This window comes from Salmo salar, chromosome ssa01, assembly GCF_905237065.1.
Source record: "Salmo salar chromosome ssa01, Ssal_v3.1, whole genome shotgun sequence".
Taxonomy (NCBI): domain Eukaryota; kingdom Metazoa; phylum Chordata; class Actinopteri; order Salmoniformes; family Salmonidae; genus Salmo; species Salmo salar.
In genome coordinates, this window is record NC_059442.1 from 119,542,999 (window position 1) to 119,568,880 (window position 25,882).

General features: G+C 46.7%; 1 protein-coding gene across 1 annotated transcript; it reads left to right on the plus strand.

The window, feature by feature from the left end:
• Positions 1–13,518: 13,518 nt before the first annotated feature.
• Positions 13,519–16,408, plus strand: LOC106560356 (muscarinic acetylcholine receptor M3-like). The gene is made up of 4 exons (XM_014123201.2): positions 13,519–13,660; positions 13,973–14,042; positions 14,619–15,082; positions 15,137–16,408. The coding sequence occupies exons 1-4, from the start codon at positions 13,538–13,540 to the stop codon at positions 16,148–16,150; spliced, it is 1,671 nt and encodes a 556-aa protein (XP_013978676.1). The 5' UTR covers positions 13,519–13,537; the 3' UTR covers positions 16,151–16,408.
• The last annotated feature ends 9,474 nt before the right edge of the window (positions 16,409–25,882 follow it).

The following is a 25,882-nucleotide window of genomic DNA, read 5'->3' on the forward strand; positions in this document are numbered from 1 at the left end:
TGTGGGGGAGTAGTGATCCACATCACATATTGGTGTTCCATCCTACTGGCCTTCCTCTCTGTGTGGGGGAGTAGTGATCAACATCACAGATTGGTGTTCCAGCCGACTGGCCTTCCTCTGTGTGGGGGGGTAGTGATCCACATCACAGATTGGTGTTCCATCCTACTGGCCTTCCTCTGTGTGGGGGAGTAGTGATCGACATCACAGATTGGTGTTCCATCCTACTGGCTTTCATCTCTGTGTGGCGGAGTAGTGATCCACATCACAGATTGGTGCTACATCCTACTGGCCTTCCTCTGTGTGGGGGAGTAGTGATCCACATCACAGATTGGTGTTCCATTCACTGGACTTCCTCTGTGTGGCGGAGAAGGGATCCACATCACAGATTGGTGTTCCATCCTACTGGCCTTCCTCTGTGTGGCGGAGTAGTGATCCACATCACAGATTGGTGTTCCATCCTACTGGCCTTCCTTTGTGTTGGGGAGTAGTGATCCACATCACAGATTGGTGCTCCATCCTACTGGCCTTCCTCTGTGCGGGGGAGTAGTGATCCACATCACAGATTGGTGTTCCATCCTACTGGTCTTCCTCTCTGTGTGGCGGAGTAGTTATCCACATTTGAGATTGGTGTTCCATCCTACTGGCCTTCCTCTCTGTGTGGCGGAGTAGTGATCCACATCACAGATTGGTGTTCCGTCCTACTGGCCTTCCTCTGTGTGGCGGAGTAATGATCCACATCACAGATTGGTGTTCCGTCCTACAGGCCTTCCTCTGTGTGGGGGAGTAGTGATCCACATCACAGATTGGTGTTCCATCCTACTGGCCTTCCTCTGTGTCGGGGAGTAGTGATCCACATCACATATTGGTGTTCCATCCTACTGGCCTTCCTCTCAGTGTGGGGGAGTAGTGATCAACATCACAGATTGGTGTTCCAGCCGACTGGCCTTCCTCTGTGTGGGGGGGTAGTGATCCACATCACAGATTGGTGATCCATCCTACTGGCCTTCCTCTGTGTGGGGGAGTAGTGATCGACATCACAGATTGGTGTTCCATCCTACTGGCTTTCCTCTCTGTGTGGCGGAGTAGTGATCCACATCACAGATTGGTGCTCCATCCTACTGGCCTTCCTCTGTGTGGGGGAGTAGTGATCCACATCACAGATTGGTGCTCCATCCTACTGGCCTTCCTCTGTGTGGGGGAGTAGTGATCCACATCACAGATTGGTGTTCCATCCTACTGGCCTTCCTCTGTGTGGGGGAGGAGTGATCCACATCACAGATTGGTGTTCCATCCTACTGGCCTTCCTCTGTGTGGCGGAGTAGTGATCAGCATCACATATTGTGTTCCATCCTACTGGCCTTCCTCTGTGTGGCGGAGGAGTGATCCACATCACAGATTGGTGTTCCATCCTACTGGCCTTCCTCTGTGTGGGGGAGTAGTGATCCACGTCACAGATTGGTGTTCCATCCTACTGGTCTTCCTCTCTGTGTGGCGGAGTAGTGATCCAGATTTGAGATTGGTGTTCCATCCTACTGGCCTTCCTCTCTGTGTGGCGGAGTAGTGATCCACATCACAGATTGGTGCTCCATCCTACTGGCCTTCCTCTGTGTGGCAGAGGAGTGATCCACATCACAGATTGGTGTTCCATCCTACTGGCCTTCCTCTGTGTGGCGGAGTAGTGATCCACATCACAGATTGGTGTTCCATCCTACTGGCCTTCCATTGTGTGGGGGAGTAGTGATCCACATCACAGATTGGTGTTCCATCCTACTGGCCTTCCTCTGTGTCGGGGAGTAGTAATCCACATCACAGATTGGTGCTCCTTCCTACTTGCCTTCCTCTGTGTGGCGGAGTAGTGATCCACATTTGAGAAATGTGTTCCATCCTACTGGCCTTCCTCTGTGTGGTGGAGTAGTGATCCACATCACAGATTGGTGCTCCATCCTACTGGCCTTCCTCTGTGTGGCGGAGTAGTGATCCACATCACAGATTGGTGTTCCATCCTACTGGCCTTCCTCTGCGTGGGGGAGGAGTTATCCACATCACAGATTGGTGCTCCATCCTACTTGCCTTCCTCTGTGTGGCGGAGTAGTGATCCACGTCACAGATTGGTGTTCCATCCTACTGGCCTCCCTCTGTGTGGGGGGGTAGTGATCCACATCACAGATTGGTGTTCCGTCCTACTGCCATTCCTCTGTGTGGCGGAGTAGTGATCCACATCACAGATTGGTGTTCCGTTCTACTGACCTTCCACTGTGTGGGGGAGTAGTGATCCACATCACAGATTGGTGTTCTCTCCTACTGGCCTTTGTGTGGGGGAGTAGTGATCCACATCACAGATTAGTGTTCCATCCTAATGGCCTTCCTCTGTGTGGCGGAGTTGTGATCCACATAACAGATTGGTGTTCCATCCTACTGGCCTTCCGCTGTGTGGGGGAGTAGTGATCCACATCACAGATTGGTGTTCCATCCTACTGGCCTTCCTCTGTGTGGCGGAGTAGTGATCCACATAACAGATTGGTGTTCCATCCTACTGGCCTTCCGCTGTGTGGGGGAGTAGTGATCCACATCACAGATTGGTGTTCCATCCTACTGGCCTTCCTCTGTGTCGGGGAGTAGTGATCCACATCACAGATTGGTGCTCCATCCTACTGGCCTTAATCTGTGTGGGGGGGTAGTGATCCACATCACAGATTGGTGTTCCGTCCTACTGCCATTCCTCTGTGTGGCGGAGTAGTGATCCACATCACAGATTGGTGTTCCATCCTACTGGCCTTCCTCTCTGTGTGGGGGAGTAGTGATCCACATCATAGATTGGTGTTCCATCCTACTGGCCTTCCTCTCTGTGTGGGGGAGTAGTGATCCACATCACATATTGGTGTTCCATCCTACTGGCCTTCCTCTCTGTGTGGGGGAGTAGTGATCAACATCACAGATTGGTGTTCCAGCCGACTGGCCTTCCTCTGTGTGGGGGGGTAGTGATCCACATCACAGATTGGTGTTCCATCCTACTGGCCTTCCTCTGTGTGGGGGAGTAGTGATCCACGTCACAGATTGGTGTTCCATCCTACTGGTCTTCCTCTCTGTGTGGCGGAGTAGTGATCCACATTTGAGATTGGTGTTCCATTCTACTAGCCTTCCTCTCTGTGTGGCGGAGTAGTGATCCACATCACAGATTGGTGCTCCATCCTACTGGCCTTCCTCTGTGTGGCAGAGGAGTGATCCACATCACAGATTGGTGTTCCATCCTACTGGCCTTCCTCTGTGTGGCGGAGTAGTGATCCACATCACAGATTGGTGTTCCATCCTACTGGCCTTCCATTGTGTGGGGGAGTAGTGATCCACATCACAGATTGGTGTTCCATCCTACTGGCCTTCCTCTGTGTCGGGGAATTAGTAATCCACATCACAAATTGGTGCTCCATCCTACTTGCCTTCCTCTGTGTGGCGGAGTAGTGATCCATATTTGAGAAATGTGTTCCATCCTACTGGCCTTCCTCTCTGTGTGGAGGAGTAGTGATCCACATCACAGATCGGTGTTCCATCCTACTGGCCTTCCTCTGTGTGGTGGAGTAGTGATCCACATCACAGATTGGTGCTCCATCCTACTGGCCTTCCTCTTTGTGGCAGAGGAGTGATCCACATCACAGATTGGTGTTCCATCCTACTGGCCTCCCTCTGTGTGGCTGAGTAGTGATCCACATCACAGATTGGTGTTCCGTCCTACTGGCCTTCCTCTGTGTGGGGGAGTAGTGATCCACATCACAGATTGGTGTTCTCTCCTACTGGCCTTTGTGTGGGGGAGTAGTGATCCACATCACAGATTGGTGTTCTCTCCTACTGGCCTTTGTGTGGGGGAGTAGTGATCCACATCACAGATTGGTGTTCCATCCTACTGGCTTTCCTCTGTGTGGGGGAGTAGTGATCCACATCACAGATTGGTGTTCCATCCTACTGGCCTTCCTCTGTGTGGCGGAGTAGTGATCAGCATCAAAGATTGTGTTCCATCCTACCGGCCTTCCTCTGTGTGGCGGAGGAGTGATCCACATCACAGATTGGTGTTCCATCCTACTGGCCTTCCTCTGTGTGGGGGAGTAGTGATCCACATCACAGATTGGTGTTCCATCCTACTGGTCTTCCTCTCTGTGTGGCGGAGTAGTGATCCACATTTGAGATTGGTGTTCCATCCTACTGGCCTTCCTCTCTGTGTGGCGGAGTAGTGATCCACATCACAGATTGGTGTTCCGTCCTACTGGCCTTCCTCTGTGTGGCGGAGTAATGATCCACATCACAGATTGGTGTTCCGTCCTACAGGCCTTCTCCGTGTGGGGGAGTAGTGATCCACATCACAGATTGGTGTTCCATCCTACTGGCCTTCCTCTGTGTCGGGGAGTAGTGATCCACATCACAGATTGGTTCTCCATCCTACTTGCCTTCCTCTGTGTGGAGGAGTAGTGATCCACATCACAGATTGGTGCTCCATCCTACTGGCCTTAATCTGTGTGGGGAAGTAGTGATCCACATCACAGATTGGTGTTCCATCCTACTGGCCTTCCTCTGTGTGGCGGAGTAGTGATCCACATCACAGATTGGTGTTCCATCCTACTGGCCTTCCATTGTGTGGGGGAGTAGTGATCCACATCACAGATTGGTGTTCCATCCTACTGGCCTTCCTCTGTGTCGGGGAGTAGTAATGCACATCACAGATTGGTGCTCCATCCTACTTGCCTTCCTCTGTGTGGCGGAGTAGTGATCCACGTCACAGATTGGTGTTCCATCCTACTGGCCTCCCTCTGTGTGGCGGAGTAGTGATCCACATCACAGATTGGTGTTCTCTCCTACTGGCCTTTGTGTGGGGGAGTAGTGATCCACATCACAGATTGGTGTTCTCTCCTACTGGCCTTTGTGTGGGGGAGTAGTGATCCACATCACAGATTGGTGTTCCATCCTACTGGCCTTCCTCTGTGTGGCGGAGGAGTGATCGACATCACAGATTGGTGTTCCATCCTACTGGCCTTCCTCTGTGTGGGGGAGTAGTGATCCACATCACAGATTGGTGTTCCATCCTACTGGCCTTCCTCTGTTTGGGGGAGTAGTGATCCACATCACAGATTGGTGTTCCATCCTACTGGTCTTCCTCTCTGTGTGGCGGAGTAGTGATCCACATTTGAGATTGGTGTTCCATCCTACTGGCCTTCCTCTCTGTGTGGCGGAGTAGTGATCCACATCACAGATTGGTGTTCTGTCCTACTGGCCTTCCTCTGTGTGGCGGAGTAATGATCCACATCACAGATTGGTGTTCCGTCCTACAGGCCTTCTCCGTGTGGGGGAGTAGTGATCCACATCACAGATTGGTGTTCCATCCTACTGGCCTTCCTCTGTGTCGGGGAGTAGTGATCCACATCACAGATTGGTGCTCCATCCTACTTGCCTTCCTCTGTGTGGAGGAGTAGTGATCCACATCACAGATTGGTGCTCCATCCTACTGGCCTTAATCTGTCTGGGGGAGTAGTGATCCACATCACAGATTGGTGTTCCATCCTACTGGCCTTCCTCTGTGTGGGGGAGTAGTGATCCACATCACAGATTGGTGTTCCATCCTACTGGCCTTCCTCTCTGTGTGGGGGAGTAGTGATCCACATCATAGATTGGTGTTCCATCCTACTGGCCTTCCTCTCTGTGTGGGGGAGTAGTGATCCACATCACATATTGGTGCTCCATCCTACTGGCCTTCCTCTGTGTGGGGGAGTAGTGATCCACATCACAGATTGGTGTTCCATCCTACTGGCCTTCCTCTGTGTGGGGGAGTAGTGATCCACATCACAGATTGGTGTTCCATCCTACTCACTTTCCTCTGTGTGGGGGAGTAGTGATCCACATCACAGATTGGTGCTCCATCCTACTGGCCTTAATCTGTGTGGGGGGGTAGTGATCCACATCACAGATTGGTGTTCCGTCCTACTGCCATTCCTCTGTGTGGCGGAGTAGTGATCCACATCACAGATTGGTGTTCCATCCTACTGGCCTTCCTCTCTGTGTGGGGGAGTAGTGATCCACATCATAGATTGGTGTTCCATCCTACTGGCCTTCCTCTCTGTGTGGGGGAGTAGTGATCCACATCACATATTGGTGTTCCATCCTACTGGCCTTCCTCTCTGTGTGGGGGAGTAGTGATCAACATCACAGATTGGTGTTCCATCCGACTGGCCTTCCTCTGTGTGGGGGGGTAGTGATCCACATCACAGATTGGTGTTCCATCCTACTGGCCTTCCTCTGTGTGGGGGAGTAGTGATCCACGTCACAGATTGGTGTTCCATCCTACTGGTCTTCCTCTCTGTGTGGCGGAGTAGTGATCCACATTTGAGATTGGTGTTCCATTCTACTAGCCTTCCTCTCTGTGTGGCGGAGTAGTGATCCACATCACAGATTGGTGCTCCATCCTACTGGCCTTCCTCTGTGTGGCAGAGGAGTGATCCACATCACAGATTGGTGTTCCATCCTACTGGCCTTCCTCTGTGTGGCGGAGTAGTGATCCACATCACAGATTGGTGTTCCATCCTACTGGCCTTCCATTGTGTGGGGGAGTAGTGATCCACATCACAGATTGGTGTTCCATCCTACTGGCCTTCCTCTGTGTCGGGGAATTAGTAATCCACATCACAGATTGGTGCTCCATCCTACTTGCCTTCCTCTGTGTGGCGGAGTAGTGATCCATATTTGAGAAATGTGTTCCATCCTACTGGCCTTCCTCTCTGTGTGGAGGAGAATGATCCACATCACAGATCGGTGTTCCATCCTACTGGCCTTCCTCTGTGTGGTGGAGTAGTGATCCACATCACAGATTGGTGCTCCATCCTACTGGCCTTCCTCTTTGTGGCAGAGGAGTGATCCACATCACAGATTGGTGTTCCATCCTACTGGCCTCCCTCTGTGTGGCTGAGTAGTGATCCACATCACAGATTGGTGTTCCGTCCTACTGGCCTTCCTCTGTGTGGGGGAGTAGTGATCCACATCACAGATTGGTGTTCTCTCCTACTGGCCTTTGTGTGGGGGAGTAGTGATCCACATCACAGATTGGTGTTCTCTCCTACTGGCCTTTGTGTGGGGGAGTAGTGATCCACATCACAGATTGGTGTTCCATCCTACTGGCTTTCCTCTGTGTGGGGGAGTAGTGATCCACATCACAGATTGGTGTTCCATCCTACTGGCCTTCCTCTGTGTGGCGGAGTAGTGATCAGCATCAAAGATTGTGTTCCATCCTACCGGCCTTCCTCTGTGTGGCGGAGGAGTGATCCACATCACAGATTGGTGTTCCATCCTACTGGCCTTCCTCTGTGTGGGGGAGTAGTGATCCACATCACAGATTGGTGTTCCATCCTACTGGTCTTCCTCTCTGTGTGGCGGAGTAGTGATCCACATTTGAGATTGGTGTTCCATCCTACTGGCCTTCCTCTCTGTGTGGCGGAGTAGTGATCCACATCACAGATTGGTGTTCCGTCCTACTGGCCTTCCTCTGTGTGGCGGAGTAATGATCCACATCACAGATTGGTGTTCCGTCCTACAGGCCTTCTCCGTGTGGGGGAGTAGTGATCCACATCACAGATTGGTGTTCCATCCTACTGGCCTTCCTCTGTGTCGGGGAGTAGTGATCCACATCACAGATTGGTTCTCCATCCTACTTGCCTTCCTCTGTGTGGAGGAGTAGTGATCCACATCACAGATTGGTGCTCCATCCTACTGGCCTTAATCTGTGTGGGGAAGTAGTGATCCACATCACAGATTGGTGTTCCATCCTACTGGCCTTCCTCTGTGTGGGGGAGTAGTGATCCACATCACAGATTGGTGTTCCATCCTACTGGCCTTCCATTGTGTGGGGGAGTAGTGATCCACATCACAGATTGGTGTTCCATCCTACTGGCCTTCCTCTGTGTCGGGGAGTAGTAATGCACATCACAGATTGGTGCTCCATCCTACTTGCCTTCCTCTGTGTGGCGGAGTAGTGATCCACGTCACAGATTGGTGTTCCATCCTACTGGCCTCCCTCTGTGTGGCTGAGTAGTGATCCACATCACAGATTGGTGTTCCGTCCTACTGGCCTTCCTCTGTGTGGGGGAGTAGTGATCCACATCACAGATTGGTGTTCTCTCCTACTGGCCTTTGTGTGGGGGAGTAGTGATCCACATCACAGATTGGTGTTCTCTCCTACTGGCCTTTGTGTGGGGGAGTAGTGATCCACATCACAGATTGGTGTTCCATCCTACTGGCCTTCCTCTGTGTGGCGGAGGAGTGATCGACATCACAGATTGGTGTTCCATCCTACTGGCCTTCCTCTGTGTGGGGGAGTAGTGATCCACATCACAGATTGGTGTTCCATCCTACTGGCCTTCCTCTGTTTGGGGGAGTAGTGATCCACATCACAGATTGGTGTTCCATCCTACTGGTCTTCCTCTCTGTGTGGCGGAGTAGTGATCCACATTTGAGATTGGTGTTCCATCCTACTGGCCTTCCTCTCTGTGTGGCGGAGTAGTGATCCACATCACAGATTGGTGTTCTGTCCTACTGGCCTTCCTCTGTGTGGCGGAGTAATGATCCACATCACAGATTGGTGTTCCGTCCTACAGGCCTTCTCCGTGTGGGGGAGTAGTGATCCACATCACAGATTGGTGTTCCATCCTACTGGCCTTCCTCTGTGTCGGGGAGTAGTGATCCACATCACAGATTGGTGCTCCATCCTACTTGCCTTCCTCTGTGTGGAGGAGTAGTGATCCACATCACAGATTGGTGCTCCATCCTACTGGCCTTAATCTGTGTGGGGGAGTAGTGATCCACATCACAGATTGGTGTTCCATCCTACTGGCCTTCCTCTGTGTGGGGAGTAGTGATCCACATCACAGATTGGTGTTCCATCCTACTGGCCTTCCTCTCTGTGTGGGGGAGTAGTGATCCACATCATAGATTGGTGTTCCATCCTACTGGCCTTCCTCTCTGTGTGGGGGAGTAGTGATCCACATCACATATTGGTGCTCCATCCTACTGGCCTTCCTCTGTGTGGGGGAGTAGTGATCCACATCACAGATTGGTGTTCCATCCTACTGGCCTTCCTCTGTGTGGGGGAGTAGTGATCCACATCACAGATTGGTGTTCCATCCTACTGGCTTTCCTCTGTGTGGGGGAGTAGTGATCCACATCACAGATTGGTGTTCCATCCTACTGGCCTTCCTCTGTGTGGCGGAGTAGTGATCAGCATCACAGATTGTGTTCCATCCTACTGGCCTTCCTCTGTTTGGCGGAGGAGTGATCCACATCACAGATTGGTGTTCCATCCCACTGGCCTTCCTCTGTGTGGGGGAGTAGTGATCCACATCACAGATTGGTGTTCCATCCTACTGGTCTTCCTCTCTGTGTGGCGGAGTAGTGATCCACATTTGAGATTGGTGTTCCATCCTACTGGCCTTCCTCTCTGTGTGGCGGAGTAGTGATCCACATCACAGATTGGTGTTCCGTCCTACAGGCCTTCCTCTGTGTGGGGGAGTAGTGATCCACATCACAGATTGGTGTTCCATCCTACTGGCCTTCCTCTGTGTGGGGGAGTAGTGATCCACATCACAGATTGGTGTTCCATCCTACTGGCCTTCCTCTGTGTGGGGGAGTAGTGATCCACATCACAGATTGGTGTTCCATCCTGCTGGCCTTCCATTGTGTGGGGGAGTAGTGATCCACATCACAGATTGGTGTTCCATCCTACTGGCCTTCCTCTGTGTCGGGGAGTAGTAATGCACATCACAGATTGGTGCTCCATCCTACTTGCCTTCCTCTGTGTGGCGGAGTAGTGATCCACATTTGAGAAATGTGTTCCATCCTACTGGCCTTCCTCTCTGTGTGGAGGAGTAGTGATCCACATCACAGATCGGTGTTCCATCCTACTGGCCTTCCTCTGTGTGGTGGAGTAGTGATTGGTGCTCCATCCTACTGGCCTTCCTCTGTGTGGCGGAGTAGTGATCCACATCACAGATTGGTGTTCTCTCCTACTGGCCTTTGTGTGGGGGAGTAGTGATCCACATCACAGACTGGTGTTCCATCCTACTGGCCTTCCTCTGTGTGGGGGAGTAGTGATCGACATCACAGATTGGTGTTCCGTCCTACCGGCCTTCCTCTGTGTGGGGGAGTAGTGATCCACATCACAGATTGGTGTTCCGTCCTACTGGCCTTCCTCTGTGTGGTGGAATTAGTGATCGACATCACAGATTGGTGTTCCGTCCTACTGTCCTTCCTCGGTGTGGCGGAGTAGTGATCCACATCACAGATTGGTGCTCCATCCTACTGGCCTTCCTCTGTGTGGGGGAGTAGTGATCCACGTCACAGATTGGTGTTCCATCCTACTGGTCTTCCTCTCTGTGTGGCGGAGTAGTGATCCACATTTGAGATTGGTGTTCCATCCTACTGGCCTTCCTCTCTGTGTGGCGGAGTAGTGATCCACATCACAGATTGGTGCTCCATCCTACTGGCCTTCCTCTGTGTGGCGGAGTAGTGATCCACATCACAGATTGGTGTTCCATCCTACTGGCCTCTCTCTGAGGTAATCACACAGCTCTGAGTATCTCTCGCCAGCTGTCACAGTTTCCCGTCAGCTTCTGATTGAGATCAATTAAATGATCATGGCAACGCTGTGCCTCGTTGTGTTGTGCCCACAGAGCGTTTTCACTCAGAGGCCTGAAATATACATTTGTTTGTGTTTTGTTTGAGAGGGGGACTGAAGAGGAATAGAAGGCACACCCTGGTGTTTTGTAATAACACCCCTTATTCTTTCCTAAAACCTTCAACTGGTTTAGAACGGCCCTTTAGGGATATCAAATGAATTTCTAACACCCACTGAACCTCTTATATCAAACAGCACTAATGAAATCTATTTCGTCCATCTTTCTCTTTCTCCCTTCCCCCCCTCTTTCTCCCCCCCTCTATCTCTCTCTTTTTTCCCCCCTCTCTCCGTTTCGCTCTTTCGCTGTCTTTTTTCTCTCTCTCGTTCTCTCTTCCCCCTCTCTTTCTCCATTTTTTTCTTTCTCTCTCTCTCTATCTCTCTTTTTTCCCCCCTCTCTCTTCGTTTCGCTCTTTCGCTGTCTTTTTGTCTCTCTCTCTCTCGTTCTCGTTCTCTCTCTCTCTCTTTCGTTCTCTCTCGTTTGCTCTCCCTCTCTATCCCTCAGTGGTTTAAAGCAGGGACAGAATATGGAGCCAGTCGAAGGGGTAGTCTCTGGGATTCTGGGGCCTTGTCTATGGCTTAACAGATGGTTTCTCAGAAGCCACTGTGGGAGGGCGGGAGGCAGGGCAAGGTTATGAGCAGGGTATCAGGGAGGTAGTGATCCTCTCAAACTGTGATTGGCTGATCTCTACTGTGTATGTGACCTATAGTCACCTGGTGGCTGAAGGATGAAGTAGGTGACAGGTGTGAACCTACCCGTGGTGCATTGTGGGGCAGAACTCCTCTGGTGGTCACAACATGGAGGTTACAGCAGCTTAGAGGTGAAGTGGTATATTGGCTAGACCGGGTGAAGCTGAGTGGCCAGACTGACCTGGTCTGTCTCCAAGCTGTATCTTTCACAGCTCAGATCACGTTCTGGCAGTTCAAAAGATCCAAAAATGGCCTATGGACATGATCTTTAGCCAAAGGGTAAAAGTACGAGGATTTGGCTTCAGTAGTGAATGTGAATTTATTTTGAATTTCCCTTGAAGGGGAACGGCTGGAGGAGGCTGGTGGGGGAGGTATAGGATGATGAGCTCATTGTAATGTCTGGAATGGAACTAATGGAACGCTGGCAAACATTGTGGTTTACGTATATTTATTATTATTTATTTTTTTTACAACATTTTTCTTCCCAATTTCGTGATATCCAATTGGTAGTCACAATCTTGTCTCATCGCTGCAACTCCCCAACGGGCTCGGGAGAGGCGAAGGTCGAGTCATACGTCCTCCGAAACATGACCCGCCAAACCGCGCTGCTTCTTAACTTCTTGTTAATCCAGCCGCTTTGTCAGATATACCATACGATTATCTGAGGACAGCGCCCCCCTTACAAAAGCATACAAACATTTTCCAACCAAGTAGAGGAGTAACGAAAGTCAGAAATAGCGAGAAAATGAATCACTTACCTTTGAAGATCTTCATCTGGTTGCAGTCACAAGAGTCCCAGCTACACAATAAATGTTTGTTTTGTTTGATAAAGTCCCTCTTTATATCCCAAAAACTTGGGATATCATTTTTGTGTTCAGTAATCCACTGGCTCAAAGACGTTCAAAACATGCAGACGAATACATTCTAATAGTACCGGTAAAGTTCGTCGAAACATGTGAAACGATGTTTATAATTAATCCTCAGGTTGTCAATTGTCTAAATAATCGATAATATTTCAACCGGACAATAACGTCTTCAATAGAAAGGAAAAACAATGAAGGGCGCGCACTCGGTCATGCGCACAAACCAGCTCTGATTGATTCTACAGTCCACTGACAGAAAGGTCACATTCTTCTTCATTTTTCAGAAAACAAGCCTGAAACAATGTCTAAAAACTGTTGACATCTAATGGAAGCCATAGGAACTGCAATTTGGGTCCTAACCCATTAGAAACTCAATAGGCATTCAATTGAAAACTACCCACATCAAAAAAATCCCACTTCCTGGATGGATTTTCCTCAGGTTTTTGCCTGCCATATCAGTTCTGTTATACTCACAGACATTATTGTAACAGTTTTGGAAACTGTAGAGTGTTTTCTATCCAAATATACGTATGTGCATATCCTAGCTTCTGGGCCTGAGTAACAGGCAATTTACTTTAAGCACGCTTCTCATCCAGACGTCGAAATACTGCCCCCAAGCCATAAGAAGTGGCATCAATAAGGGATCATAGCTTTCACCTGAATTCACCTGGTTAGTCTATGCCATGGAAAGAGCAGGTGTTCTTTAATGTTTCGTACACTCAGAATATATGACTTTATAAAGCCAAAAACAAATTGTATTTTTCTCTCCCAGGTGTCTTCAGAATATGCCCTCAGGACGGCAGCACTATGACCTTGAACCTGAACTCGTCCAGCTCTTCCCCCTCTGTAGACCCCAGTATGTACCTGAACAACAGCTCCCCAGGGTTGAGGGTCTACGCCGACAACGATATCCTTGGCCTTGTGCTGGACAACGACTCCATTACCAGGGACCTCACCAACCTGACCAGGTTAGAGGGTTAGAAACCGAATCCCAGAGGTGACTCTCTGAAGGGAATTTGTAGGGAGTGAGCCGGGAAAACTGGAAGAGTTTCTGGAATTCATTATCCTAGATACCATCTCCTGCCTGTTGTGCCCTTGAGCAAGAGATTTAACCTCTAAACTGCTCCAGGCGTGTTGCACTGTGGCTGAGCCATTCCTACAACCTCTCCGTGGGTGTCTGTTCGTCTCGGGAGGGTTGGGATAAAGGAAATACATTTCAGTTTCAGTGTTACAATGTAATCATCTTGTTCTTCTTCGATCCAGCCTGTCCAACGCCTCCCTCCTTGATCCCATGGTGACCTATGACCCTCTGGGAGGTCACACCATCTGGCAGGTCATCCTGATCGTGTTCCTCACCGGGTCTCTGTCTCTGGTCACCGTCGTGGGAAACATCCTGGTGCTCATCTCCTTCAAGGTAGATTGTAGGCCTAGACTAACGTTACATTGTATTATGATTGCCTGTAGTTGTTTAAGTAGGCTTGTCTGAGCCAGAATGGCCCACAGGGCATGAGTCTATCTCCTGTTTCTGTAGCGCGAGGTAGCTTGATAGCATGTGTATTATCGCAGGTCGTAATTATTGCAGGGGCGAACAGTACGTGCCTCAAAACTCTTACTGAATGGTTCAAAACATTGTTTTTAACAGCGTTCAACATCATATGTCTAGTTAATTGATATTATACTGTGGGAGTGGCACTTTAATAATGGATGTTTCTCTTCTCTCTTCCAGGTGAACAAGCAGCTGAAGACGGTCAATAACTACTATCTCCTCAGTCTGGCCTTCGCTGACCTCATCATCGGTATTTTAATTCTACTTCCTGTTTTCATATGTCTGTATAGATGATGTAATGTATCACAGCTGATATTTAATAATATATTGTACTATGATTGCCTACAGTGTCTCACAAATGTGTAATATGTACTAGTCAGTTACTGTAATATCAAATGTGTAATATGTATTAGTCAGTTACTGTAATATCAAATGTGTATATATATATATATATATATATATATATATATATATATATATATATATATATAGTCAGTTACTGTCATATCAAATGTGTAATATGTATTAGTCAGTTACTGTAATATCAAATGTGTAATATATATAGTCAGTTACTGTAATATCAAATGTGTATTATATATAGTCAGTTACTGTAATATCAAATGCGTATTATAAATAGTCAGTTACTGTAATATCAAATGTGTAATATATATTGTCAGTTACTGTAATATCAAATGCGTATTATAAATAGTCAGTTACTGTAATATCAGTGTAATATGTATTGTCAGTTACTGTAATATCAATGTAATATGTATTGTCAGTTACTGTAATATCAGAGTGAAACTAAAATACAGTGTTCTAATTCTAGGAACTCTTTCCATGAACCTCTACACTACCTACATCATCATGGACCAATGGGCTTTAGGGAACTGGGCGTGCGACCTGTGGTTGGCTATCGACTACGTGGCGAGCAATGCCTCCGTCATGAACCTGCTAGTCATCAGCTTCGACCGCTACTTCTCCATAACTCGACCTCTGACTTACCGGGCCAAGAGGACCACCAAGAGAGCTTTGACTATGATCAGCATGGCCTGGTCCGTGTCCTTCGTCCTGTGGGCCCCGGCTATACTCTTCTGGCAGTATATTGTAGGGGAGCGCACCGTACCGCCTGGAGAATGCTTTATCCAGTTTCTCTCAGAGCCTATTATCACATTCTGCACGGCCATCGCTGCTTTCTACCTGCCGGTCACCATCATGACGGTTCTCTACTGGAGGATCTACAGAGAGACAGAGAACAGGCAAAAGGACCTGGCGGGGTTGAGGGGGTCGGGGGCAGGGAACAAGACGGGCCAGGGGGGTAGCCAGAAGGAAGAGGAGAAGAAGAAGGAGGAGGCCCAGGAAGAGGAGGCTCCCATGGTGCCCAAGACAGGAAGCTCCAGGAGCTGCAGCAGTTACGAGCTTAACCAGGCTGGTCAGAAAGGCTCTGGAGCCAAGAAGACCAGAAGACGCTTCCGGTTCTGGCCGCTGACTAGGTGGTCCAAGAAGAAGACAGTGGGAGGAGAGCCGGAACACAGCAGCTCCGATAGCTGGAACAACAACGATGGAGGCGGGGCCTCCATGGACCAATCAGACTCTGAGGACGAGGAGGGGGCGACGGAGTCAAGCCGAGCTATCTATTCCATCGTGGTCAACCTGCCGGGGATAAACTCCGCCCCTGGCAACATTCCTAACAATGACCCCCAGCTGACATCTCCTGAGGACCAGGATGCTACGAAGGACCCTCTCCGGCCACCAGGGGGCGATAATAAGGACAAAAAGACATCCTCTAATACCAGAAGGGAGAAAGACAAGGAAGACAACAGCTACCACCAACGCTCCTTCTCTAAAACCCCCGTCACTTCCTCGTCTTCCATCCAGACCTCCACCAGGAGCCACCAAACAGGGGATGAGTCCTCCACCTCTAAGTCCCCCTCCGCAGCCCCCTCGGCCCCCATATCCCTGAAGGATGCAGCCATGGCCAAGCGCTTCGCCTCCAAAGCCAAGACCCAGATCACCAAACGTAAGAAGGAGAGTGTAGTCAAGGAGAAGAAAGAGAAGAAGGCCGCCCAGACTCTCAGTGCCATCTTGTTGGCTTTCATCATAACCTGGACTCCCTATAACATTATGGTGTTGGTCAACACCTTCTGTACTGACTGCATCCCTGAGGCTCTGTGGGCTCTGGGCTACTGGTTGTGCTACGTCAACAGCACCATCAACCCCATGTGTTACGCCATGTGCAACCTCACCTTCAGGAATACCTTCAAGATGATTCTGCTCTGCCGCTGGCAGGACATCAACAAACGCAACAAGTCTCAGTTCCAGCAGAGGCAGACAGTCGCCTTCCGCAAGAAGGAACCCTAGCAGGTTTAATCTACTGGGGCCCTGGGTCAGCTGTAGGACTCTGTCGGTACTGCCTCTCTGGGATTGTTTAACAGGATAGTTGGCCAAGGGAGATGGACTGTACTTTACAAGCCTTTCTCAACGATGAAGAGATGACATAATAATACAAAGAAAAATAGTAACACAACAAATAAAATACACAATTATTTTCAATTATCTCTGCATCTCTTCCAACTATTTACATTTTCTTCACAACTGACACACCAGTTTGGTGCCAAAACATTGACAACAAAGACATACTGACAACAAAGACATAGTAAAATCATTAAAAACGGTCTACAAAAACACAGGATATTTCATTCTGAATCTATCACATTTAACAGCAATGGTTTTCACCAACTTGATGGTTTATATTTAGAATAATGTTTTACAGCTTTGTCATTCTATTTTTAATTTTTAAATCATATATGTTGAATGTGATAAGGCCACACAGATGACCAGGGATATTTATACACGGAGGGAAGGGGAGATTTAATGTTTAGGGCACCTAAACCCAACAGAATATTTATTTTACATTTTAGTCATTTAGCAGACGCTCTTATCCAGAGCGACTTACAGTAGCGAATGCATACATTTCATACATTTAATTTCATGCATTTGTTTTGTACTGGCCCCCCGTGGGAATCGAACCCACAACCCTGGCATTGCACACACCATGCTGGCATTGCAAAGACCATGCTCTACCAACTGAGCCACAGGGAAGTATTTATGACATATATACGGGCTGTCAAATGTATGAGAATATCTGTTGTTGTTTCCAAGCCTGGTTTTAACTGAACTGTTGCTATACAGTTACAGAACTTCCACAATCCGACAGAAATACGGTTACAGACCTTCAACAATCCTACAGAACACGGTTACAGAACTTCAACAATCCTACAGAACACGGTTACAGAACTTCCACAATTCGACAGAACACGGTTACAGAACTTCAACAATCCTACAGAACACGGTTACAGAACTTCAACAATCCTACAGAACACAGTTACAGAACTTCAACAATCCTACAGAACACGGTTGCTTTTCCAGTTGGCAGATAGATACAATTAGGTGAATCAGTGGACATGTAAAGCTGCAGTACTTTGTTAAGGTGCATTACTTTCATGTAAAGTTGCAGTACTTTAATGTAAACCTGCAGTACTTTGTAAAGGTGCAATACTTCCATGTAAAGATGCAGTACTTTGTTAAGCTGCAGTACTTTCATGTAAATCTGCAGTACTTTCATGTAAATCTGAAGTACTTTCATGTAAAATCTGCAGTACTTTCATGTAAATCTGCAATCTGCAGTATTTTCATGTAAATCTGCAGTACATTCCAAGTGCTACTCTACTCTTTGATTCCACCCAACGAGTTCTGGTGAGAAGTGACCTAATTACTGAGCCAGTAACCTTTTTCATCCCGTGTTATTTAATGTGTTTGGCTAATATTCTGTGTGGTCGCCGTTGATGATTTTAACAATGTGTCAGGTGACCATTGTGGTGGTTGTAATCGTTGCTCAAAGTGAGACAGTGTTGTTAAATACGGTTGCAAAAATTACCTGTAACTTTCTAAGAATTCTCAGGTTTCCCCCCCAAAAAAATCCTGGTAGGAAGACTCCTGGAAACAGGAGGGAATGCTGGAATCCTTCATTTGGGATTTCTGGAAAAAAACTGGGAATTTGAGGGAAAGGTACTGTAATTTTGCATCTCTAGTTGTAAAGCACAGGGCTGGTGTACAAGCTGCTTATATGATCTAAAAAATAACTGTGTGATTATGAGGTGATATTTTCATAGTGACTGTGTGGATTCTTTAAATTGACGTTTATGTACAGTATGATACAGTTCTACGCTTATTTAAAATTATTGTTATATATTTTCTATAAAATAATGTGTCTCCGAGTCTAAGATGTTCACATGTAAACGATGATGGGACAAGTTAAATTGCAATAAAGTAAAATGTATGAAAATAAATCTATGTTTTACCATTGAGACATATTGACAACAACAAAAAATTCGATATCCACAGGTCATTCTGATGAGTTTTTCATACAAGTCATATACCATAAATAAGGTAATATGTCTATGACTATAATGGTTACTAGCTATGAAACAAGTGGATCTGAGGTGAGATGTTGTCAGTGATTGACAGGTAGGAGCTCACCCAGTATCGACACCTCAAATGTTATTCTGCTCGAGTTCCTTTTATAGAATATTAGCTCAAAAGTATTGCAGATTTCCAGCACCTAAATATAAAACAGTACCAACACTCAAAAATGAATATATGTCATGCACCTATTTCAGTCCAAGTGTTTCCCATCTTTTTTTTCCTATAGACAGTTTCCAGGTGGAGAATGTCAATAACCCAACAGCGCCACCTAGTGGTATAAATGTAGTATAACTAGTACTGAATGGTTGGTTGGACTCAAACTCAGCATGTCCGGTATCTAATCTGTGTACCAGCTGGTTACTGTACTTGAAGTGGTACTGTATACATTTTAGGAGTAACTCATGTCACTTAATTAGCCTGATACCCAGACCTGTTTTGTTTTGTTTTGTTTTGTTGCTATCATTCCACACCCTTTACTCCGTGGAACGATAAGACTCGTACAGACCGGTATCCAGGCAACCGACAGACCGGTATCCAGGCAACCGACAGACCGGTATCCAGGCAACCACTTAATAACGTGGTGCAGAAAACACTCGTAGTTACGTTTTTGTCTCTTCGCTGATGTGTTGCTGGTTGTCAGGAGGACAGTTTTGTTGACAATGATGACTTTCATGGATTTCACTAGTTGACCAGGACACACAATGAATTGACCAGGACACACAATGAGTTGACCAGGACACACAATGAGTTGATCAGGACACACAATGAGTTGACCAGGACACACCAGGACACACAATGAGTTGACCAGGACACACAATGAGTTGACCAGGACACACAATGAGTTAACCAGGACACACCAGGACACACAATGAGTTGACCAGGACACACAATGAGTTGACCAGGACACACCAGGACACACAATGAGTTGACCAGGATACACAATGAGTTGACCAGGACACACCAGGACACACAATGAGTTGACCAGGTTACACAATGAGTTGACCAGGACACACCAGGACACACAATGAGTTGACCAGGACACACAATGAGTTGACCAGGACACACAATGAGTTGATCAGGACACACAATGAGTTGACCAGGATACACAATGAGTTGACCAGGACACACCAGGACACACAATGAGTTGACCAGGACACACAATGAGTTGACCAGGACACACCAGGACACACAATGAGTTGACCAGGACACACAATGAGTTGACCAGGATACACATTGAGTTGACCAGGACACACCAGGACACACAACAAGTTGACCAGGACACACAATGAGTTGACCAGGACACACAATGAGTTGACCAGAACACACAATGAGTTGACCAGGATACACCAGAACACACAATGAGTTGACCAGGATACACAATGAGTTGACCAGGACACACCAGGACACACAATGAGTTTACCAGGACACACAATGAGTTGACCAGGATACACAATGAGTTGACCAGGACACACCAGGACACACAATGAGTTGACCAGGACACACAATGAGTTGACCAGGACACACAATGAGTTGACCAGGACACACCAGGACACATAATGAGTTGACCAGGACACACAATGAATTGACCAGGACACACAATGAGTTGACCAGGACACACAATGAGTTGATCAGGACACACAATGAGTTGACCAGGACACACCAGGACACACAATGAGTTGACCAGGACACACAATGAGTTGACCAGGACACACAATGAGTTAACCAGGACACACCAGGACACACAATGAGTTGACCAGGACACACAATGAGTTGACCAGGACACACCAGGACACACAATGAGTTGACCAGGATACACAATGAGTTGACCAGGACACACCAAGACACACAATGAGTTGACCAGGTTATACAATGAGTTGACCAGGACACACCAGGACACACAATGAGTTGACCAGGACACACAATGAGTTGACCAGGACACACAATGAGTTGATCAGGACACACAATGAGTTGACCAGGATACACAATGAGTTGACCAGGACACACCAGGACACACAATGAGTTGACCAGGACACACAATGAGTTGACCAGGACACACAATGAGTTGACCAGGATACACATTGAGTTGACCAGGACACACCAGGACACACAACAAGTTGACCAGGACACACAATGAGTTGACCAGGACACACAATGAGTTGACCAGAACACACAATGAGTTGACCAGGATACACCAGAACACACAATGAGTTGACCAGGATACACAATGAGTTGACCAGGACACACCAGGACACACAATGAGTTTACCAGGACACACAATGAGTTGACCAGGATACACAATGAGTTGACCAGGACACACCAGGACACACAATGAGTTGACCAGGACACACAATGAGTTGACCAGGACACACAATGAGTTGACCAGGACACACCAGGACACATAATGAGTTGACCAGGACACACAATGAATTGACCAGGACACACAATGAGTTGACCAGGACACACAATGAGTTGATCAGGACACACAATGAGTTGACCAGGACACACCAGGACACACAATGAGTTGACCAGGACACACAATGAGTTGACCAGGACACACAATGAGTTAACCAGGACACACCAGGACACACAATGAGTTGACCAGGACACACAATGAGTTGACCAGGACACACCAGGACACACAATGAGTTGACCAGGATACACAATGAGTTGACCAGGACACACCAGGACACACAATGAGTTGACCAGGTTACACAATGAGTTGACCAGGACACACCAGGACACACAATGAGTTGACCAGGACACACAATGAGTTGACCAGGACACACAATGAGTTGATCAGGACACACAATGAGTTGACCAGGATACACAATGAGTTGACCAGGACACACCAGGACACACAATGAGTTGACCAGGACACACAATGAGTTGACCAGGACACACCAGGACACACAATGAGTTGACCAGGACACACAATGAGTTGACCAGGACACACAATGAGTTGACCAGGATACACATTGAGTTGACCAGGACACACCAGGACACACAACAAGTTGACCAGGACACACAACGAGTTGACCAGGACACACAATGAGTTGACCAGAACACACAATGAGTTGACCAGGATACACCAGAACACACAATGAGTTGACCAGGATACACAATGAGTTGACCAGGACACACCAGGACACACAATGAGTTTACCAGGACACACAATGAGTTGACCAGGATACACAATGAGTTGACCAGGACACACCAGGACACACAATGAGTTGACCAGGACACACAATGAGTTGACCAGGACACACAATGAGTTGACCAGGACACACCAGGACACATAATGAGTTGACCAGGACACAATGAGTTGACCAGGACACACAATGAGTTGACCAGAACACACAATGAGTTGACCAGGATACACCAGAACACACAATGAGTTGACCAGGATACACCAGGACACACAATGAGTTGATCAGGACACACAATGAGTTGACCAGGACACACCAGGACACACAATGAGTTGACCAGGACACACAATGAGTTGACCAGGACACACAATGAGTTGACCAGGACACACCAGGACACACAATGAGTTGACCAGGACACAATGAGTTGACCAGGACACACAATGAGTTGACCAGGACACACAATGAGTTGACCAGAACACACAATGAGTTGACCAGGATACACCAGAACACACAATGAGTTGATCAGGACACACAATGAGTTGACCAGGACACACCAGGACACACAACAAGTTGACCAGGACACACAATGAGTTGACCAGGACACACCAGAACACACAATGAGTTGACCAGGACACACAATGAGTTGACCAGGACACACAATGAGTTGACCAGGACATACCAGAACACACAATGAGTTGACCAGGACACACAATGTTGAATTTAATTTTTTTCAATACGTTTTAAGGAGTGTTCTAGTTTTAAAATACACATTTTTTGACACAAGAATTATACAATATATTTGATTTAATCACACCATGTATGGAATTATGGACAGATTAATTTAGATTTTTGGTTGTTTAACATGATATGTGATTCGATCAACAGAAGGATAAGTCATTTACTAAGTGTTTTATAAATCCACTTTTTTGTTGTTGTTGTGTTATTTAAATTTGTATAATGATATGATTGACTTGTGGTACTAAAGCCATACAATCGTATGCTTGTAATATTTTCAAAGAGATATTTCATTGGAACGTTTGTTTGTTACTACCACCTGATTGACACAAACTACATGTTCACTTATGAGGATGTGATGAGTTTCTATTTTTTTGTTCCCAGTAAAACACTTCCGAAAACATTCATGTTAATGACAAATCATTTGAAGTATTTTTATTCATTTTTTATTTTTTTTAAATGTGTCATTTTAAAAGGGGAATAAAGTTTCATACTGTGTTTCAGTGTCCGGTCACTGATTGTTGTTGTCACACACACACACACACACACACACACACACACACACACACACACACACACACACACACACACACACACACACACCAAACATTAGGAACACCTTCCTTCAGAACATCCTTAATTTGTCGGGTCATGGACTCTACAAGGTGTCGAAAGCGTTCCACAGGGGATGCTGGACCATGTTGACTCCAATGCTTCCCACAGATGTGTCAAATTGGCTGGATGTCCTTTGGGTGGTGGAACATTCTTGATACACACAGGAAACTGTTGAGCGTTAAAAACAAATCCAGCAGTTCTTGACACAAACCGGTGAGCCTGGTACCTACTACCATATCCAATTCAAAGGCACTTAAATATTTTGTCTTGCCCATTCACCCTCTGAATGTTACACATACACAATCCATGTCTCAATTGTCTCAAGGCTTAAAAATCCTTCTTTAACCTGTCTCCTCCCCTTCATCTACACTGATTGAAGTGGGAGCATAGCTTTCACCTTGATTCACCTGGTCTAGTAGATGTCATGGTAAGAACATAATGTTCATAATGTTTTGTCAAGTCAGTGTATATTGGGTAAGTAATAGCAGGTATAAAGTATAGACCAGCTTTTTTTTATAATGGAGGGTAAAGGGAGTCTCCTGTTTATTTCCTTATTAAACCCTTACCATGGTCATGTTTATATCTTTTGATTGTTTGTGTTTGACATAGGAACACGATATAGCGTGATAGCCAAAAATGACGCTCCCCTGGCCATTACGCTTAGGTGTTTTCTATAAATCAACCACTAGGCGTCACTATTGTATTTGTTATAGATGTCTGTATAACGTTATAGCTCTCTAGACATAGTAGTTCATTAGTGTAGTAAATTTACTTCTGTTTTCTAGTCATTCTTTTTTTTTCAAATAGTGTCAAATGCCAAAGTTGTGATCGGATTTGACTATGTGATGTTAGGTCAGAGGAAAAATCAAAACTTCGCTCAAGGAATTGACACCTGTTAGAAATGAACTGGCTGATTGAATGTGCGCGTCTTCCAGTGGACTGTGTTTAGCGGTGAACGGTAACTTCACGGAGACAACATGATGTGAGTAATGGCGGAATTTACTAGGGAAATATTTTTATTTCCCCAGCACATGTTCATTAAACCAATAACTTTCCCCATGTTCTTCACATTGATTGACACCAACACAACATGCGGTAAATTGGTAGCAATCTGGCTGAATTGTCTCAGAGCGACATTAAATTGCAATTAGGAAACAGCGTCTAAATTCTACGCCTCCGCTATGGAGCTGCTGTCATTTCCAGAAATATTAACTTAAACTGGAACTTCCTAGCCTGTTAAAACGGTTATTGGTGAGCTGAACATTTGCAGTCAGTCCATTTGTTTTAATGTGAGTATCAGGAAAGGTTCGTTTTTTGTTTGTAAGTAATTGATGGTACTATTTCTGCCCGGGGCGCGATTCACTTGGGGACGAGCGTCGAAGCGGGTCGGGTTGAACGTTATCGCACACCGTTGTACCTGTCTAAATAAAGAAGAATATAGTCAGAAACATAATGTTGAAATGTAGCATGTTATGCTGAATGCAGTGAGTTATCCTGAATGACACACAACCACTTTAACCTTTATTTAACTAGGCAAGTCAGTTAACAAATTATTTACAATGACAGCCTACCGGGGAACAGTGGGTTAACTGCCTTGTTCAGGGGCAGAACGACAGATTTGTACCTTTGACCGGTGGAAATCTGTCCTTTGGTGTTTGAGAAAAGACGCCTTTTCAACTTCCTGGAAAATATGTATTTTAAAAATACTTTAAATGCCTTTTCATTCAGAAAACCTAAATTGAACATCAATGTCTGGAAAATACGTATTTTCAACGTCAATTTGCTAACTGGGACTATTCTAGTTTTTCTGGAGCCATTGTTTTGTTCTGTCCTCAGTAAGGACCTGCTCTGTGCCATATTAAGTTTGGTGGAGGAGGAATACTGGTCTGGGGCTGTTTTTCATGGTTCGGGGCCCTTAGTTCCAGTGAAGGGAAATCTGAACGCTACAGCATACAATGACATTCTAGACAATTCTGTTCTTCCAACTTTGTGGCAACAGTTTGGGGAAGGCCCTTTCCTGTTTCAGCATGTCAATGCCCCCGTGCACAAAGTGAGGTCCATAGAGAAATGGTTTGTCGAGATCGGTGTGGAAGAACTTGCCTGGCCTGCACAGAGCCCTGACCTCAACCCCGTCGAACACCCTTTGGGATGAATCAGAACGCCGACTGTGAGCCCAATCGCCCCAACATCAGTACCCGACCTCACTAATGCTCTTGTGGCTGAATGGAAGCGAGTCCCCGCAGCAATGTTCCAACATCTAGTGGAAAGCCTTCCCAGAAGAGTGGAGGCTGTTATAGCAGCAAACCGGGGGACCAACTCCATATTAATGACTTCCCAGAAGAGTGGAGGCTTATGACAGAAAAGGGGGGGGACGAACTCCATATGCCCGTGATTCTGGAATGAGATGTTTGAAGAGCAGGTGTCCACATACTGTTGGACATGTAGTGTGTGTAGACATACAGAGCCTTCAGAAAGTATTCGCACCCCTTGACATTTTCCACATTTTTGTTTTGTTACAGGATTCGGATTAAAATGTATTTGTCATTTATTTTTTTATTTTTTTTGGGGGGGGGGGGTCAACGATCTACACATTCTAATGTTAAAGTAGAAAAATTATAACATTTGTAAAAAAAAATATATATAAACTTGATTACGTAAGTATTCAACCTCCTGAGTCGATGCATGCTAGATTCACATTTGGCGGTGACTACAGCTATGAGTCTTTCTGGCTACGTCTAAGAGCTTTGCACACCTGGATTGTACAATATTTGCCCATTTTATTCTTTAAAAAATTCTTTAACCTCTGTCGAGTTGGTATTTGATCTTTGCTAGACAGCCATTTTCAGGTCTTGCCATAGATTTTCAAGCAGATTAAAGTCAAAAGTGTAACCAGGCCACTCAGGAACATTCAATGTCGTCTTGGTAAGCAACTCCAGTGTATAATTGCCCTCCTGTTTTAGCTTATTGCCTGCTGAAAGGTGAATTAGTCTCGCAGTGTTTGGTGGAAAGCAGACTGAACCAGGCTTGCCTCTATTCCGTTTTATTTTTTTAACCTAAAACAGTATTTCTGCCGTTTTGTTTAATCGCACAAACAGCTAATCCCACTTTGCGC

What these genes read in the sequence shown, in the direction of transcription:
- LOC106560356 (XM_014123201.2), top strand. Translation starts at nt 13,538, where the DNA reads ATGGTGACCTATGACCCTCTGGGAGGTCACACCATCTGGCAGGTCATC. An exon ending in TGGTGCTCATCTCCTTCAAG is followed by an intron (nt 13,661 to 13,972) that starts GTAGATTGTAGG and finishes TCTCTCTTCCAG; the next exon opens with GTGAACAAGCAGCTGAAGAC. An exon ending in CTTCGCTGACCTCATCATCG is followed by an intron (nt 14,043 to 14,618) that starts GTATTTTAATTC and finishes TTCTAATTCTAG; the next exon opens with GAACTCTTTCCATGAACCTC.